This window comes from Coregonus clupeaformis, chromosome 24 (assembly GCF_020615455.1).
Source record: "Coregonus clupeaformis isolate EN_2021a chromosome 24, ASM2061545v1, whole genome shotgun sequence".
In the NCBI taxonomy this organism is placed as follows: domain Eukaryota; kingdom Metazoa; phylum Chordata; class Actinopteri; order Salmoniformes; family Salmonidae; genus Coregonus; species Coregonus clupeaformis.
The window spans coordinates 45489342-45507701 of record NC_059215.1 but is presented as its reverse complement, the minus strand read 5'-3'; the positions used below and the strand labels follow the sequence as shown (position 1 = coordinate 45507701).

Genomic DNA, 18360 nt, shown 5'->3' with positions numbered 1-18360 from the left:
ACAAGGCAGAATGACAATGAGGAGAGAGAGAGGGGGAGAGGCAGAAAGAGAGAGATGGCAGGAGAGTGTGTGAGAGAGAGAATGGAGAGAGGAGATAGAATGAAAGGGACAGATAGGGAGAGAGGTGGGGAAAGAATGAGGGAGAATTAAGGCTTGTAAGAATGGAATCGTGAGAAAGAGAATGAGAGGAGGAGAAGGGTGCCTGTGAGAGGGGAAAAGGGACAGTAAACAAAAGAGACAGAAGAGAGAAAGTCGTGGCGTGTCAGGGAGAGGGAGAGAAGGACAGAGACAGTCAGAGTAACAATAAAGAAGGTAGAGCATGAGGGATGGTATTAGAGAGAGGCAATCATTAAGAGAGAGAGAGAGAGAGGTAGTTAGCCAGAGAAAGACAGAGAGCTAGTCATGGGGCGAGAGAGAGAGATGGTTTGATACAGTGCATTCAGAAAGTATTCAAACCCCTTGACTTTTTCCACATTTTGTTACATTACAGCCTTATTCTAAAATCGATTACATGTTTTTTTTCTCTTCTCATCTATCTACATACATTACCTCATAATGACAAAGAAAAAACAGGTTTGTATACATTTTTGCAAATTTATTACAAATAAAAAACGGAAATATTCTCCCATTCTTCTCCCATGATATGTGTAAATTGACGGTGATGTGAACTGATCACCACATACAAAGCATAACAAGACAGGAAATACAAGTGGCAAATCAGTGTTGGGTTGGGAAGCACATCTCTTATAATAGATAGCTCAGGCACTTCTCCCATCCTGCTGTCTTTTCTATCTAACACATCTGATGGATATCCACATGCATTTCCACAAACAGCAGCACAAATAGGAGGCTCTACTATCCCTGGGGTGAGACTGGAACAGAGGTGGTCACCACCTCTATGTATGGCCCCAAGTAGCAGTTCTTTAGAGTCCTGAGCTCAATGCTGAATCAGAGTTGTTGGGGTTTGACGTTGTCTTTGATCAGTCCGGGATGGGCTGTATCCGACTTCAGGATCAGTACTGCTGCTGACATGCTAATCGGCAGTCATTGAGCTGATAGCAGCTTAGAGCGCTAGCTAGTCTTCCTTTGTCACTGGATCAGTGACAGACGGGGGGTAAGGGCGGTCACCTAGTGTTTGGGGATAGGCTCATGGGGGGCGATAGTCCTCATGGCTAGTACTAAGTACTAAGGCTATAGCTTTTAGTCCCTTGGGGCGGCAAACCAGAGTTCATCAAAAGGAACACCATTTGGATTAATGCATTCTAAATGCATTATGGAATTTAAGTTACAGTTCTTCTGGGTTATATAATTATTTTCAGTAGAAGATGATGAAATTACTGTGAACCAGAATCTGATGGAAACTGAAAATATACTTGGGTATACAACACTGTAAAAAAGTACGTTAAGTTAAGGGATGAATAGTAAATGTATTCTGTAAAGATTTTAGGTCTACCTCAGGTCAAAATAGGATTAAACTAGGATTTACTCAACTGGGAGAGCTTTGGGATATCAAACAGAATTCAAATGGAAGTGGCATTGAGTATATCCTTATCAGTGTTGCAAACTAGCCTCTCTTTCTGTTCTGGCTGGCACATTGCCCATACTAACACTGATGGAGAGAGGATAGAGAGAGGGGGGGAGAAGGGAAAGAGAGAGAGACAGAGTGGACCGAAGGGCGAAAGAGAAAAAGAGCTTTCACAGGGGAGAGGGAAACATGGAGGGTGATATAAAGAGAGAGAGAGGATGAGGGGAAGAAAAAAGATGGAGGAGAACAGGAGAGAGCGAATGTGTGAGAAGGATATGGCCCAGAGCTGTGACTCACCGTGGAGCAGCACATGAAGACGATGATGAAGGAGCCAAAGACCCCTCCGATGCCCACCATCCAGGTCATCCGCAGGAACAAGATCACACCAAAAATATTCTGGATGCAGGGCAGGTACACCCCCATCAGAGTGCCCAGCGATGGTGCCTGGAGAACAAACACAACGCAATACTGATTAATACTGTGTGTGTGTGCATGCGAGAGTGCGCACGTGATATGAAAATGTTTAACTGTGGCATGGCAGTACAAACTTTATAGAAGTACAGTAATGTACCCCACACCATTAGTGGAACAAAACAAATTCCTCTAGTGACCGACTCCTGCATCCGAGTTCAGTGGATACAGTACCGATTCATACAGCACTCATCATACAGAAATACAGTACAGACTCATTAGAAACTCAAGAGCCCTCCTCTATCCCATCACAAAAAGACAGTAATCATATGAAGAGAGAATGACAAGCTCTTTGTTCAGTCAAAATGGGGACATCTCCTCCCTCATTAACCTATTTGAATGGCAGCAGAAAGATAACACTTTCTCCTCCTTTTCCTCATTATTTTGAGCTGGCGATAAGTTTGTGGCTTTCCATGATTGAAGGCTTTTTTACTTCTGAGGTATAAAGCTGAAATTCAGGCAGCAGAGATTCCTCTGTGTCTCACTACGTGGAGTTAAAATAATCCAGATGTGTGATATCATAGTTTATCAGTAGACACTTACTTTCACTCATCTATTCACACAGGTGGAGGTGGCGCTAGGATACTGGCTGAGGCTGCCCAAATCCTCTATCTCTGTTAGCCCATTTAGCTAATAACTAGCAGTTGTCCAGTTGCCAGGGAGAAGGACCCTCTCATTAATCTCGCCTGTCTGTATAGTTATGTATGGAGGATAAAATGTAGTTCTCACACTCTACCATTGATTAGACATGGCTTTCAGCTATTGAGTTATATGGGATTGGATCTCACATAGGACTTCACTTAGTCGCCATCTTACAGACCTTGTAACCTTCAAATGATGTGTGCAGCCATCCAGTATAATACCAGTACGGCACATTCCTTAAACATTATGGCAATGCAGGATTCATGATTTCTTTGACTAAATTAATTTACTAAACTACTTTTAAATGCAATTTATTCCAGGATAAGATGTCAGTTTTAATTCCAGAGTCCTAAGAAAGTTTTTGTCATCTCCAACAGTACAGTGAGGAGAAAAAGTATTTGATCCCCTGCTGATTTTGTACGTTTGCCCACTGACAAAGACATGATCAGTCTATCATTTTAATGGTAGGTTTATTTGAACAGTGAGAGACAGAATAACAACAAAAAAATCCAGAAAAACGCATGTCAAAAATGTTATAAATTGATTTGCATTTTAAATGAGGGAAATAAGTATTTGACCCCTCTGCAAAACATGACTTAGTACTTGGTGGCAAAACCCTTGTTGGCAATCACAGAGGTCAGACGTTTCTTGTAGTTGGCCACCAGGTTTGCACACATCTCAGCAGGGATTTTGTCCCACTCCTCTTTGCAGATCTTCTCCAAGTCATTAAGGTTTCGAGGCTGATGTTTGGCAACTCGAACCTTCAGCTCCCTCCACAGATTTTCTATGGGATTAAGGTCTGGAGACTGGCTAGGCCACTCCAGGACCTTAATGTGCTTCTTCTTGAGCCACTCCTTTGTTGCCTTGGCCGTGTGTTTTGGGTCATTGTCATGCTGGAATAACCATCCACGACCCATTTTCAATGCCCTGGCTGAGGGAAGGAGGTTCTCACCCAAGATTTGATGGTACATGGCCCCGTCCATCGTCCCTTTGATGCGGTGAAGTTGTCCTGTCCCCTTAGCAGAAAAACACCCCCAAAGCATAATATTTCCACCTCCATGTTTGACGGTGGGGATGGTGTTCTTGGGGTCATAGGCAGCATTCCTCCTCCTCCAAACATGGCGAGTTGAGTTGATGCCAAAGAGCTACATTTTGGTTCCATCTGACCACAACACTTTCACCCAGTTCTCCTCTGAATCATTCAGATGTTCATTGGCAAACTTCAGATGGGCCTGTATATGTGCTTTCTTGAGCAGGGGGACCTTGCAGGCGCTGCAGGATTTCAGTCCTTCACGGCATGGTGTGTTACCAATTGTTTTCTTGGTGACTATGGTCCCAGCTGCCTTGAGATCATTGACAAGATCCTCCCATGTAGTTCTGGGCTGATTCCTCACCGTTCTCTTGATCATTACAACTCCACGAGGTGAGATCTTGCATGGAGCCCCAGGCCGAGGGAGATTGACAGTTATTTTGTGTTGTCACCTTCTCACCAAGCTGCTTGGCGATGGTCTTGTAGCCCATTCCAGCCTTGTGTAGGTCTACAATCTTGTCCCTGACATCCTTGTAGAGCTCTTTGGTCTTGGCCATGGTGGAGAGTTTGGAATCTGATTGATTGATTGCTTCTGTGGACAGGTGTCTTTTATACAGGTAACAAACTGAGATTAGGAGCACTCCCTTTAAGAGTGTGCTCCTAATCTCAGCTCGTTACCTGTATAAAAGACTCCTGGGAGCCAGACATCTTTCTGATTGAGAGGGGGTCAAATACTTATTTCCCTCATTAAAATGCAAATCAATTTATAACATTTTTGACATGCATTTTTCTGGATTTTTTTGTTGTTATTCAGTCTCTCACTGTTCAAATAAACCTACCATTAAAATTATAGACTGATCATTTCTTTTTCAGTGGGCAAACATACAAAATCAGCAGGGGATCAAATACTTTTTTCCCTCACTGTAACATCAATGACAATGTCTAATAATACAGTACAAGTAGAGGTACAAGCAACCATTTGTCATCTTAGTCCTTGCTTGTCTCCCTGACTCTCCAATTAAGTGTCTAAAGCTCCTCATGGAGGAGATGAGACATAGGAAAGAAAATAAAATCTGTATCTTCCTCAAATACCTCGTACCCCTGCACATTGATATTAATTCCAGTGTATTTTATTCCTCTTTTGTTACTAGTGCATTCGGAAAGTATTCAGACCCCTTGACTTTTTCCACATTTTGTTACGTTACAGCCTTATTCTAAAATTGATTAAGTTGTTTTTTCCCCTCATCAATCTACACACAATGCCCCATAATGACAAAGCAAAAACTGTTTTTCTTTTGTGAAAAAAACTAGCAAACTGAAATATCACATTTACATAAGTATTCAGACCCTTTACTCAGTACTTTGTTGAAGCATCTTTGGCAGTGATTACAGCCTCGAGTCTTCTTGGGTATGATGCTACAAGCTTGGCACACCTGTATTTGGGGAATTCTCCCATTCTTCTCTGCAGATCCTCTCAAGCTCTGTCAGGTTGGATGGGGAGCGTCGCTGAACAGCTATTTTCAGGTCTCTCCAGAGATGATCGATCGGGTTCAAGTCCGGGCTCTGGCTGTGCCACTCAAGAACATTCAGAGACTTGTGCCAAAGCCACTCCTGCGTTGTCTTGGCTGTGTGCTTAGGGTCATTGTCCTGTTGGAAGATTAACCTTCGCCCCAGTCTGAGATCCTGAGCGCTCTGGAGCAGGTTTTCATCAAGGATCTTGCTTCACCGTAGGGATGGTGACTGCTTTTCTCCAGACGTGACTCTTGGCATTCAGGCCAAAGAGTTCAATCTTGGTTTCATCAGACCAGAGAATCTTGTTTCTCATGGTCTGAGAGTCTTTAGGTGCTTTTTGGCAAACTCCAAGCGGGCTGTCATGTGCCTTTTACTGTGGCTTCCGTCTGGCCACCATACCATAAAGGCCTGATTGGTGGAGTGCTGCAGTGATGGTTGTCCTTCTGGAAGGTTCACCCATCTCCACAGAGGAACCATTTAAGAATGATGGAGGCCCCTGTGTTCTTGGGGACCTTCAATGCTGCAGAAATATTTTGGTACCCTTCCCCAGATCTGTGCCTCGACACAATCTTGTCTCGGAGCTCTATGGACAATTCGTTCGACCTCATGGCTTGGTTTTTGCTCTGACATGCACTGTCTAGTGTGGGACTTTATATAGACAGGTGTGAGCCTTTCCAAATCATGTCCAATCAATTGAATTGACCACAGGTGGACTCCAATCAAGTTGTAGAAACATCTCAAGGATGATAAATGGAAACAGGATGCACCTGAGCTCAATTTCTAGTGTCATAGCAAAGGGTCTGAATACTTATGTAAATAAGCTCTTTCTGTTTTTTATTTGTAATAAATTAGCAAAATTTTCTAAAAACCTGTTTTCGCTTCGTTATTATAGAGTGGTGTGTAGATTGATGAGGGGGGATACGTAACAAAATGTGGAAAAAGTCAAGGGTTCTGAATACTTTCCGAACGCACTGTATATATATATATTTTTTTTACTTTGCATCGTTTGTAAGCAAACATTTCACGGTAAAGTCTACACATGTTGTATTTGCTGCATGTGACAAATACAATTGTATTTGATTTGAGGGATGACCTAGTCCTGGGGGTTCTGCCGGGCCACAGGGGAGAGCCAGCGAGAGGTAGCTCACTGCAGGGCCACTGACAGGCTGTCTGGCTTAGGTTTTGCCCTTGGACCGCAGATCCTCCAGGTGATTCAATCACTATAGGGGCTTCGCCACACAATAAGCAATTACTCAGCATTCAGTGACAGGCTCCACGTTGTCTGTCTCTCTCACTGTAGAGAAGTGTTTCTCAATCCTGGTCCTGGGGACCCAAAGGGGTGCACATTTTAGTTTTTTTGCACTAACATACCTGATTCAAATAATTCATCATGAACATGCTGAAGCTGATAATTTGAATCAGGTGTGTTATTGCTAGCGCAAAACAAAAATGTGCACCCCTTTTGGATCCCCATGACCTGGATTGAGAAACACTGTTGTAGAGAACACAACTGAAGTCCACAGTACACAATAACTGTACCTGTTTTACGAAACCTTTAGTGCTGAGCTACAAATGGCCAAATAACTGCACATTTTGATGCGTCCATATTCATTAAATTGTCAAAAGCCTATTATATTTTTTCTTTGAAGAAAACATTGGCCTATCTCTCTGACTGATGCTAAAAACAACACAAACCACCTCTAAATTAACCTGTCAGACCAGTTACCATGCCATGTGATCATTTGCCCCAATTTCACAGAAAGGGAGGAATGTGAGTCAGTTGGTTGAGTAAGGCTCCTCAACTTGTCTAAGATAAAAAAATTAAATAAAAACATTATCCCATCCACTCAGGTTCATACAGTGGGGAAAAAAAGTATTTAGTCAGCCACCAATTGTGCAAGTTCTCCCACTTAAAAAGATGAGAGAGGCCTGTAATTTTCATCATAGGTACACGTCAACTATGACAGACAAAATGAGAAAAATAAATCCAGAAAATCACATTGTAGGATTTTTTATGAATTTCTTTGCAAATTATGGTGGAAAATAAGTATTTGGTCAATAACAAAAGTTTCTCAATACTTTGTTATATACCCTTTGATGGCAATGACACAGGTCAAACGTTTTCTGTAAGTCTTCACAAGGTTTTCACACACTGTTGCTGGTATTTTGGCCCATTCCTCCATGCAGATCTCCTCTAGAGCAGTGATGTTTTGGGGTTGTCGCTGGGCAACACGGACTTTCAACTCCCTCCAAAAATGTTCTATGGGGTTGAGATCTGGAGACTGGCTAGGCCACTCCAGGACCTTGAAATGCTTCTTACGAAGCCTCTCCTTTGTTGCCCGGGCGGTGTGTTTGGGATCATTGTCATGCTGAAAGACCCAGCCACGTTTCATCTTCAATGCCCTTGCTGATGGAAGGAGGTTTTCACTCAAAATCTCACAATACATGGCCCCATTCATTCTTTCCTTTACACGGATCAGTCGTCCTGGTCCCTTTGCAGAAAAACAGCCCCAAAGCATGATGTTTCCACCCCCATGCTTCACAGTAGGTATGGTGTTCTTTGGATGCAACTCAGCATTATTTGTCCTCCAAACACGACAAGTTGAGTTTTTACCAAAAAGTTATATTTTGGTTTCATCTGACCATATGTCATTCTCCCAATCCTCTTCTGGATCATCCAAATGCACTCTAGCAAACTTCAGACGGGCCTGGACATGTACTGGCTTAAGCAGGGGGACACGTCTGGCACTGCAGGATTTGAGTTCCTGGCGGCGTAGTGTGTTACTGATGGTAGGCTTTGTTACTTTGGTCCCAGCTCTCTGCAGGTCATTCACTAGGTCCCCCCGTGTGGTTCTGGGATTTTTGCTCACCGTTCTTGTGATCATTTTGACCCCACGGGGTGAGATCTTGCGTGGAGCCCCAGATCAAGGGAGATTATCAGTGGTCTTGTATGTCTTCCATTTCCTAATAATTGCTCCCACAGTTGATTTCTTCAAACCAAGCTGCTTACCTATTGCAGATTCAGTCTTCCCAGCCTGGTGCAGGTCTACAATTTTGTTTCTGGTGTTTGTTTCTTGTCCATAGTGGAGTTTGGAGTGTGACTGTTTGAGGTTGTGGACAGGTGTCTTTTATACTGATAACAAGTTCAAACAGGTGCCATTAATACAGGTAACGAGTGGAGGACAGAGGAGCCTCTTAAAGAAGAAGTTACAGGTCTGTGAGAGCCAGAAATCTTCATTGTTTGTAGGTGACCAAATACTTATTTTCCACCATAATTTGCAATTAAATTCATAAAAAATCCTACAATGTGATTTTCTGGAAAAAAAATTCTCAATTTGTCTGTCATAGTTGACGTGTACCTATGATGAAAATTACAGGCCTCTCTCATCTTTTTAAGTGGGAGAACTTGCACAATTGGTGGCTGACTAAATACTTTTTTCCCCCACTGTATCTACTAGAATGATCTCATAATACCAGCCTCTTGTGGCCTCTTGGCTGGAAGGAGCTGTCACATTAAGATGTGGAATGGAGGTGAATGATGCAGTAACCTGACTCAGACCAGTGTAACAAGACTATGCTCCACTGCACACATGCTGGATAACAAGCCTAATGTGGCCCTGCTCAGGCCCTGTAAATTACCATTACTTCTGTGTAACGGCAGGGAAGGAAAAGGGCAGCACGCACAGCCATCAATAACGTCCTGTCCAGGCCTAAACATGGCTGACAGCGTCATCAGTAACCCCCCTGTCCGTTCTTAATCAGCTTGGACCTTGCCAGGTGGAGGACGATGGCCTGGAAGGGACATACTCTGCTGACTCAGATCAAGTCAAACTCCAGCTAATGTTTATGTTTAGGACCAGACTTTAGTTTAGATTAGATGAAGTACCTTGACAGCAGGCTTTTTTTTGGATGGAGCCGCCCCCTCCTCGTTTTCGGCCTCCTCGTGCTCTTTGCTGCCCTGAGGCAGGTTGGAGTAGTTGGCCAGACTGCTGAGTATGGATGCCACCATGGGACTGTTGTCCATCTCTTCCTGCAGGACACAGGGACAGGTGGACAGACATCATATCAGCCCTCATTTTACAGCCCCCTAAGCTGGTGTTGACAACTGAGAAACTATTATTAAGCCAGTACTTATTTCAAATATTTCAACCCACCTGGTGCCAGATGGTAAGTAAGTAAGCAAGGCTTTGTATATACTGTAGGTGCTCATTTCAAACCAATAGAGCAAAGTAATTACAGTATTTAATTACAGTGTAATTATAGGTAAGCAAGTTAGGGAGCCCCGTGTTACAGACCTCAAACAGGGCCATGTTCTTGCCATCGTACTGCTGGCTCTTCTCTACGTCGCTGGCACTGCTGCTGTTGATGAAAGGACTGCTCTCCTTGGGGTTCCCCTCACCTGCAACACACAGACAGCACAACAACAGTTAGAAGAGAAATACACATTACACAAAATATCATAATTAAAGGAGAGATATGAATGTTTGCAAAACACAGACATTAATTAGCCATGTACTTTCTCATTTACTTTAAAAATGAGAGACCCAAGTTGTTTGAACAGGAGGAGTGAAATGATTGGATTTCGATGAATATGAATGTGTTGTTTGTAAATAGATGATGTTAGCTTGGAGAAATGATTCATTGTTCAGGATTTAATGACTTTACCACACATGGGGTCGTCGCTAGAGCCAGGAAATGCTCTATTTAGATGGACCTATACAGGCTTTGTGTGGGGAGGATCCGTGCTGGCAATGAGAAATGGTACCAGATATTCCAAATTGTGTGTATTCATTATCTTGGTAAATATGTATCATATCACACAGAGAACGTCATAGAAAGTAAAACAAATCAGTGTGATTTCGATATTAGGAGGTGTTATTTCACTGTAGGAGAATACAGAGGGGCAGTACACAGGCAAGCATGCAGGCAAGCAGGAGCGCTGACGCACGCACACATACACACACACCTTAGACAACACACCCAGCAGAATAGTTAACTGTTATGCAGTGTCCTTTTCTCAACAGGCCTTGCTCTGTACTCATCCTCTGTGGGTCCTACAGTCAGCAACCCCTATCACTTTCTGCCACACAGAGAGGCCCAGTCGTCCAATCAATACTTTTTGGATTGCCTGCCTTGTCCCCCCCTCCAGCCTGGCCAAGCAGTCTGATTGTGTGCCCTACATGGCCCTGTCTGCTGCCTGCCACAGACTCTGTGCGCAGGGCTTATTAATAGTGTGTGTGGAGGGCGGGAGGGAGCGGTGGCTGAGATGGGCACTGGCCGCATCTCTTCCCCGCCGCTCCTCGCCAGTCCCAGAGGAGACCCTTCTCAGACGGCAGGAGAGGAATACTAAAGATCCACTGCAGTGCATTAGCGCCAGGCAGCACAGAACAACCAACCACACCAGCGAACACTAAAACATGCAGCACATCACTGCACAGCAAAACTGAGAGTCTACACACTCTTAGGAAAAAAAGGGTTCCAAAAGGATTCTTCGGCTGTCCCCATAGGAGAACCCTTTTTCGTTCCATGTAGAACTCTTTTGGGTTCCATGTAGAACCCTCTGTCGAAAGGGTTTTACATTGAACCTAAAAGGGTTCTACCTGGGACCAAACTCTTGGAAGGCAATCTCTAGCAAAGCATTTGCAGAACACTATGATCTTGCTTGTTAGAACCCCTATACTATATGGGTCTGGATAGCACCATGCTAGCTATAACATGTTAGCTTAATATGCCATATACAAACCTGACCATCATCCTGATCTCGTTCCTGGCAGGCATGCCTACTGTACTGTAGCCCTCCCTGTATGTAAAATGACATTTACCTTTGGCGGGATGACACAGTATGAGACATGCCCATTAGGGAGCAGATAGAGTGGCTCATATCATTAACAATAGCCAGGCTCTTTTAATCAGCAGGCATGGCCTCGCAATGTGCACAGCAGTTTATTCTGCTTTATACGTTTCTAAGTGCATGTGCTTCAACATACTGAATTAGTCTGTATCTACGTGCTTTATAGAAATGGGTCATGAACTGCATTTCTGTGGCTAGAGGTCTCAAAGCGCTTTTAAGATGTATTTCATCTACGTGCATGCTCTGTTTGGAATTCAAATTGCTACTAAACATATTGTTACTATAGTAATTGATCATACAGTACAATTCTCATAAACTAAATAGACTGTTATCGAGTTGAGAAATCGAGAATGAGAGAGCGTGTTGTAAGGGAGCGTCTGCCTGCCTGTGCCATCTGTGAGTGTGTGTGTTTGTGTGTGTGAGGTGGATTGATTTGACCTCTGTTAGATTTACATACAGCTCTCTTCGTCCTTGACCTGCCCATATTGATTGTGCCAGGGAAGGACGTCCGCACACTTTAGTTGTGAACTGATTCTCCCTCTCAGCTCTCCTGCACCATCTTAACTGCTTTGGTCCCTCATACCTCACTCTCTACCTCCACCAGTTGGAGGGAGATGGGTAGAACATTGAGAGGGACAACGTGAAAATACAGACCTAGGCCTAGATTCAATCAGATCAAGCGTTAACCAGTGATAGCTGAACCCGCATAGCTGGTGTTTTACGTGACGAGCTGTCAAATCAGAGCGGCTGCTCGTGTGGTCATTGTCACGAAGCCACACCCATCCCACTTGCATTAGAAGTACAGAACGAGAAAGTGTAGACTATATAGAAGTAATGGCACTGACATTTAAAATCATTCAACAAAATAATAAGGATTTACATCAGCCTAATGGAGGTATAGATTACAACACACATTCCAGTGTTCCAACTTGTAACAAGGCTGCATGGGATTATTACTTGTGTAACTCGGCGCATCCAATGGCAATGTCCGCAATAGGTATAATGCCAGGAGCCGCTTGCTGATTTGACAGCTCCAACGCAGTTACACCTCCGACATCGGCTAAATAAAAACAATGAAACTGCTATGCAGTTGTCGGTTATCGCGGGTTAAGGCAGAACTAATTGAATCTAGCCGCTAATTTCTGGACATCTGGAGAAGGAGGCCATTTAGTGAGGAGTGGTGGTGGGGTGTGTGTGTGTCAGTGTGGGTGTTTGTGTGACTATGCGCTATATACATTCTCTTTAATTAAGACCACAGTGTGTGCGCTCATGATAAAGGTCCCCTCATGCAGCGTGTCTTCTGAGTCCTTGGCAACACAGAAAATGTTGATTATGCCCCATTAAGGATAAGGCTCCATGGTATTTCGACCACTCTCATTTCCTCTGCCTCTACAGGTCCCTCCCTGAAAAATATAAAAAGTTGATTCAACGTACAATGTAACTCTTTATGACAATACATGACATATATCATAAGGCCTTTCTTTGAGGGCCTAGTTACACCCTAACGCATTGATCTGAAACTCCTGGTTTACAGGCCACGTCAAGCTTGCAAGTCATATTATGCTGGCTTGCAAAGTGATGTGTAATTCCTATTGGAATCCAGCCAGAGTGAGGATATCCAACAACTGGAACTTTTAATCACCTGCAACCTGCATTGAGAGAATGACTGCCAGAGTAGAGAAGATTGATTATTGAGACTACCTAAATCATATAAACTGGAACAGCCATCTCAGTATCGAGTGCAACAATCTAACTTCTAACAGATTGGATTAGTTTACAAAGATTTATGTAATTTATGTTTGTGTAGCCTAAAATTAATCAACCAATCAATGTACTGTAAATGCAAAAACTCAGGTATTGAAACAAACAATTCTGAAAATCAACCTGCATTAAAGCTTGCTGGGAAATATTATACAGTGGCTTGCGAAATTGTTCAACCCCCTTGGCATTTTTCCTATTTTGTTGCCTTAAAACCTGGAATTAAAATGTATTTTTGGGGGGTTTGTATCATTTGATTTACACATCATGCCTACCACTTTGAAGATGCAAAATATTTTTCCTTGTGAAACAAACAAGAAATAAGACAAGAAAAAATTAAACTTGAGCGTGCATAACTATTCACCCCCCAAAGTCAATACTTTGTAGAGCCACCTTTTGCAGCAATTACAGCTGCAAGTCTCTTGGGGTATGTCTCTATAAGCTTGGCACATCTAACCACTGGGATTTTTGCCCATTCTTCAAGGCAAAACTGCTCCAGCTCCTTCAAGTTAGATGGATTCCGCTGGTGTACAGCAATCTTTAAGTCATGCCACAGATTCTCAATTGGATTGAGTTCTGGGCTTTGACTAGGCCATTCCAAGACATTTAATTGTTTCCTCTTAAACCATTCAAGTGTTGCTTTAGCAGTATGCTTAGGGTCATTGTCCTGCTGGAAGGTGAACCTCCGTCCCAGTCTCAAATCTCTGGAAGACTGAAACAGGTTTCCCTCAAGAATTTCCCTGTCTTTAGCGCCATCCATCATTCCTTCAATTCTGACCAGTTTCCCAGTCCCTGCCGATGAAAAACATCCCCACAGCATGATGCTGCCACCACCATGCTTCAGTGTGGGGGATGGTGTTCTCGGGGTGATGAGAGGTGTTGGGTTTGCGCCAGACATAGCGTTTTCCTCAATGGCCAAAAAGCTCAATTATAGTCTTATACAGTGGGGAGAACAAGTATTTGATACACTGCCGATTTTGCAGGTTTTCCTACTTACAAAGCATGTAGAGGTCTGTAATTTTTATCATAGGTACACTTCAACTGTGAGAGACGGAATCTAAAACAAAAACCAAGAAAATTGCATTGTATGATTTTTAAGTAATTAATTTGCATTTAATTGCATGACATAAGTATTTGACACATAAAGAAAAGCAGAACTTAATATTTGGTACAGAAACCTTTGTTTGCAATTACAGAGATCATACGTTTCCTGTAGGTCTTGACCAGGTTTGCACACACTGCAGCAGGGATTTTGGCCCACTCCTCCATACAGACATTATCCAGATCCTTCAGGTTTCGGTGCTGTCGCTGGGCAATACGGACTTTCAGCTCCCTCCAAAGATCTTCTATTGGGGTCAGGTCTGGAGACTGGCTAGGCCACTCCAGGACCTTGAGATGCTTCTTACGGAGCCACTCCTTAGTTACCCTGGCTGTGTGTTTCGGGTCGTTGTCATGCTGGAAGACCCAGCCACGACCCATCTTCAATGCTCTTACTGAGGGAAGGAGGTTGTTGGCCAAGATCTTGCGATACATGGCCCCATCCATCCTCCCTTCAATACGGTGCAGTCGTCCTGTCCCCTTTGCAGAAAAGCATCCCCAAAGAATGATGTTTCCACCTCCATGCTTCACGGTTGGGATGGTGTTCTTGGGGTTGTACTCATCCTTCTTCTTCCTCCAAACACAGCGAGTGGAGTTTAGACCAAAAAGCTCTATTTTTGTCTCATCAGACCACATGACCTTCTCCCATTCCTCCTCTGGATCATCCAGATGGTCATTGGCAAACTTCAGACGGGCCTGGACATGTGCTGGCTTGAGCAGGGGGACCTTGCGTGCGCTGCAGGATTTTAATCCATGACGGCGTAGTGTGTTACTAATGGTTTTCTTTGAGACTGTGGTCCCAGCTCTCTTCAGGTCATTGACCAGGTCCTGCCGTGTAGTTCTGAGCTGATCCCTCACCTTCCTCATGATCATTGATGCCCCACGAGGTGAGATATTGCATGGAGCCCCAGACCGAGGGTGATTGACCGTCATCTTGAACTTCTTCCATTTTCTAATAATTGCGCCAACAGTTGTTGCCTTCTCACCAAGCTGCTTGCCTATTGTCCTGTAGCCCATCCCAGCCTTGTGCAGGTCTACAATTTTATCCCTGATGTCCTTACACAGCTCTCTGGTCTTGGCCATTGTGGAGAGGTTGGAGTCTGTTTGATTGAGTGTGTGTCAGGTGTCTTTTATACAGGTAACGAGTTCAAACAGGTGCAGTTAATACAGGTAATGAGTGGAGAACAGGAGGGCTTCTTAAAAAAAAAATAACAGGTCTGTGAGAGCCGGAATTCTTACTGGTTGGTAGGTGATCAAATACTTATGTCATGCAATAAAATGCAAATTAATTATTTAAAAATCATACAATGTGATTTTCTGGATTTTTGTTTTAGATTCCGTCTCTCACAGTTGAAATGTACCTATGATAAAAATTACAGACCTCTACATGCTTTGTAAGTAGGAAAACCTGCAAAATCGGCAGTGTATCAAATACTTGTTCTCCCCACTATATATGTTTGGGGAGCCTTCCAAATGCCTTTTGGCGAACACCAAGCGTGTTTTCTTATTTTTTTCTTTAAGCAATGACTTTTTTCTGGCCACTCTTCCATAAAGCCCAGCTCTGTGGAGTGTACGGCTTAAAGTGGTCCTATGGACAGATACTCTAATCTCCGATGTGGAGCTTTGCAGCTCCTTCTGGGTTATCTTTGGTCTCTTTGTTGCCTCTCTGATTAATGCCCTCCTTGCCTGGTCCGTGTGTTTTGGTGGGCGGCCCTCTCTTGGCAGGTTTGTTGTTGTGCCATATTCTTTCCCTTTTTTAATAATGGATTTAATGGTGCTCCGCGGGATATTCAAAGTTTCTGATATTTTTTATAACCCAACCCTGATCTGTACTTCTCCACAACTTTGTCCCTGACCTGTTTGGAGAGCTCCTTGGTCTTCATGGTGCCGCTTGCTTGGTGGTGCCCCTTGCTTAGTGGTGTTGCAGACCCTTGCTTAGTGGTGTTTCAGAACAGGTATATATATATACTGAGATCATGTGACAGATTATGTGACACTTAGATTGCACACAGGTGGACTTTATTTAACTAATTATGTGACTTCTGAAGGTAATTGGTTGCACCAGATCTTATTTAGGGGCTTCACTGCAAAGGGGGTGAATACATATGCACGCACCACTTTTCCGTTATTTATATTTTTGAATTGTTTGAAACAAGTTTTTTTTTTTCATTTCACTTCGCCAATTTGGACTATTTTGTGTATGTCCATTACATGAAATCCAAATAAAAATCAATTTAAATTACAGGTTGTAATGCAATAAAATAGGAAAAACGCCATGGCACTGTATTGATGGGCATGGTTTTGAGTTGTTTTGAGCAAACATACGTTTGTATTTTTACTCAAGAAGCTTGTTCAAATTCAGCTCACTGCGAGCAGAGTTGGTTGATTCAACATACAATTGTAAGGCTTTGTAACAAGCTGCAAATAGCTAAACCAGCATACAGCCTTCCAAAGGCAAACATGTAATTTGTAATTCGACTCAACAAGTTTTTATACATTCAGCTCAGTGTGAGCAAAGTTTGTTTAGCTCAATTTGTTGTCCTTCTGAAGTCCACCCAACTCACAAAATTACGCTGATTAAGCAATTGGTTAAGTTGGCGTTTTTACAGTGCTGCGATGTATGTGTGGCTGTGGGTCCTCAACTAGCTTGCTGACACTATATAAATCCTCTCTCCCACGCAGATTAATGACGTTCAAAGCATTAACTATGCATACACAAACTGACTGAAATAACATAAACATGACTTTCATCGTCAGCTTGAGCCACACACTACCGGTCAAAAGTTTTAGAACACCTACTCATTCAAGGGTTTTTCTTTAGTTTTACTATTTTCTACATTATAGAATAATAGTGAAGACATCAAAACTATGAAATAACACATATGGAATCATGTATTAACCCAAAAAATTGTTAAACATTCAAATAGCCACCCTTTGCCTTGATGCCAGCTTTGCACACTCTTGGCATTCTCTCAACCAGCTTCATGAGGTAGTCACCTGGAATGCATTTTAATTAACAGGTGTGCCTTCTTAAAAGTTAATGTGTGGAATTTCTTTCATTTTTAATGCGTTTGAGCCCATCAGTTGTGTTGTGACAAGGTAGGGGGGGTATACAGAAGATAGCCCTATTTGGTAAAAAAACAAGTCCATATTTGATATAATGAGGATATGGGGCCATTTCATATGAGTGTGTAACTAGTTTAAAGTTAGTAGAGAGAAGTGGTTCTGGGTGACTCTAAGTCTGGGGTAGTAAATTCCAATCTGACCAAGGAAGATAGTGGGGTTTATATTAGAATGAGGTACAGAGGGAACGTCCTGCTTGGGGGTAAGAGGTCATGACATAGAAGGGGTAGTGGTAGTGCTCGTTGACGATGGCCAGATGTGGTTGAAGGAATGTTAACCAAGAGTATAAAATATGTGAGATTTGTGTACGTGGGCAGTTCAACTGACAAGGGGACAAGGCTATGTGTCACGCCCTGACATTGAGATCTCTAGTTGGGTTGGTCAGGGTGTGAAATCTAATTTATATATTTCTATGTTGGCCGGGTGTGGTTCCCAATCAGAGGCAGCTGTCGGTCGTTGTCTCTGATTGGGGATCATACTTAGGCAGCCATGTTGCCTACCTTAGTTGTGGGATCTTGTTTCTGTTTGGCTTGTTTGATGTTTAGCCTCTTGAACTTCACGTTCTGTTGGATTGTGTTATTTTGTCGGTGTTTATTAAAATAAACGACTATGTACGCATACCACGCTGCACCTTGGTCCGATCCTTTATACAACGGACATGACACTATGTCCGTTTGTTAGATGAACCCACGGGCTCATGATCAAATAAATACTTCTCCAAATAAAACATCTCCACAGAATGTCTAAGTGAATTCTTGCCTCTTGAACTTCTCAATACCAGAAACTCATCATAACAATATTATGGCAAGAACAGCTCAAATAAGCAAAGAGAAACAACTGTCCATCGTTACTTTAAGACATGAAGGTCAGTCAATCCGGACAATTTCAAGAACTTTGAAAGTTTCTTCAAGTGCAGTCGCAAAAACCATCAAGCGCTATGATGAAACTGGCTCTCATGAGGACCGCCACAGGAATGGAATACCCAGAGTTACCTCTGCTGCAGAGGATAAATTCATTAGAGTTACCAGCCTCAGAAATTGCAGCCCAAATAAATGCTTCACAGAGTTCAAGTAACAGACACATCTCAACATCAACTGTTCAGAGGAGACTGTGTGAATCAGGCCTTCATGGTTGAATTGCTGCAAGGAAACCACTACTAAAGAACACCAATAAGAAGAAGAGACTTGCTTGTGCCGAAACACGAGCAATGGACATTAGACCGGTGGAAATGTGTCCTTTGGTGAAGGAAAAGCAGCCAACAAGTGCTCGGCATATGTGGGAACTCCTTCAAGACTGTTGGAAAAACATTCCAGGTGAAGCTGGTTGAGAGAATGCCAAGAGTGTGCAAAG

General features: G+C 43.0%; 1 protein-coding gene across 2 annotated transcripts in view; it reads right to left on the bottom strand.

Annotated features, from left to right (window-relative positions):
- Positions 1–18360, bottom strand: part of LOC121538594 (solute carrier family 12 member 5) — a 94140-nt gene that overhangs the window by 28832 nt on the left and 46948 nt on the right. For both annotated transcript variants that reach the window (XM_041846748.2, XM_041846749.2), the window contains exons 2-4: positions 9476–9579; positions 9067–9210; positions 1823–1969 (exon numbers count right to left, since the gene is read on the bottom strand). In XM_041846748.2, the coding sequence (XP_041702682.1) occupies positions 1823–1969; positions 9067–9210; positions 9476–9579 (395 nt within the window). The remainder of the gene's footprint in view (positions 1–1822; positions 1970–9066; positions 9211–9475; positions 9580–18360) is intronic.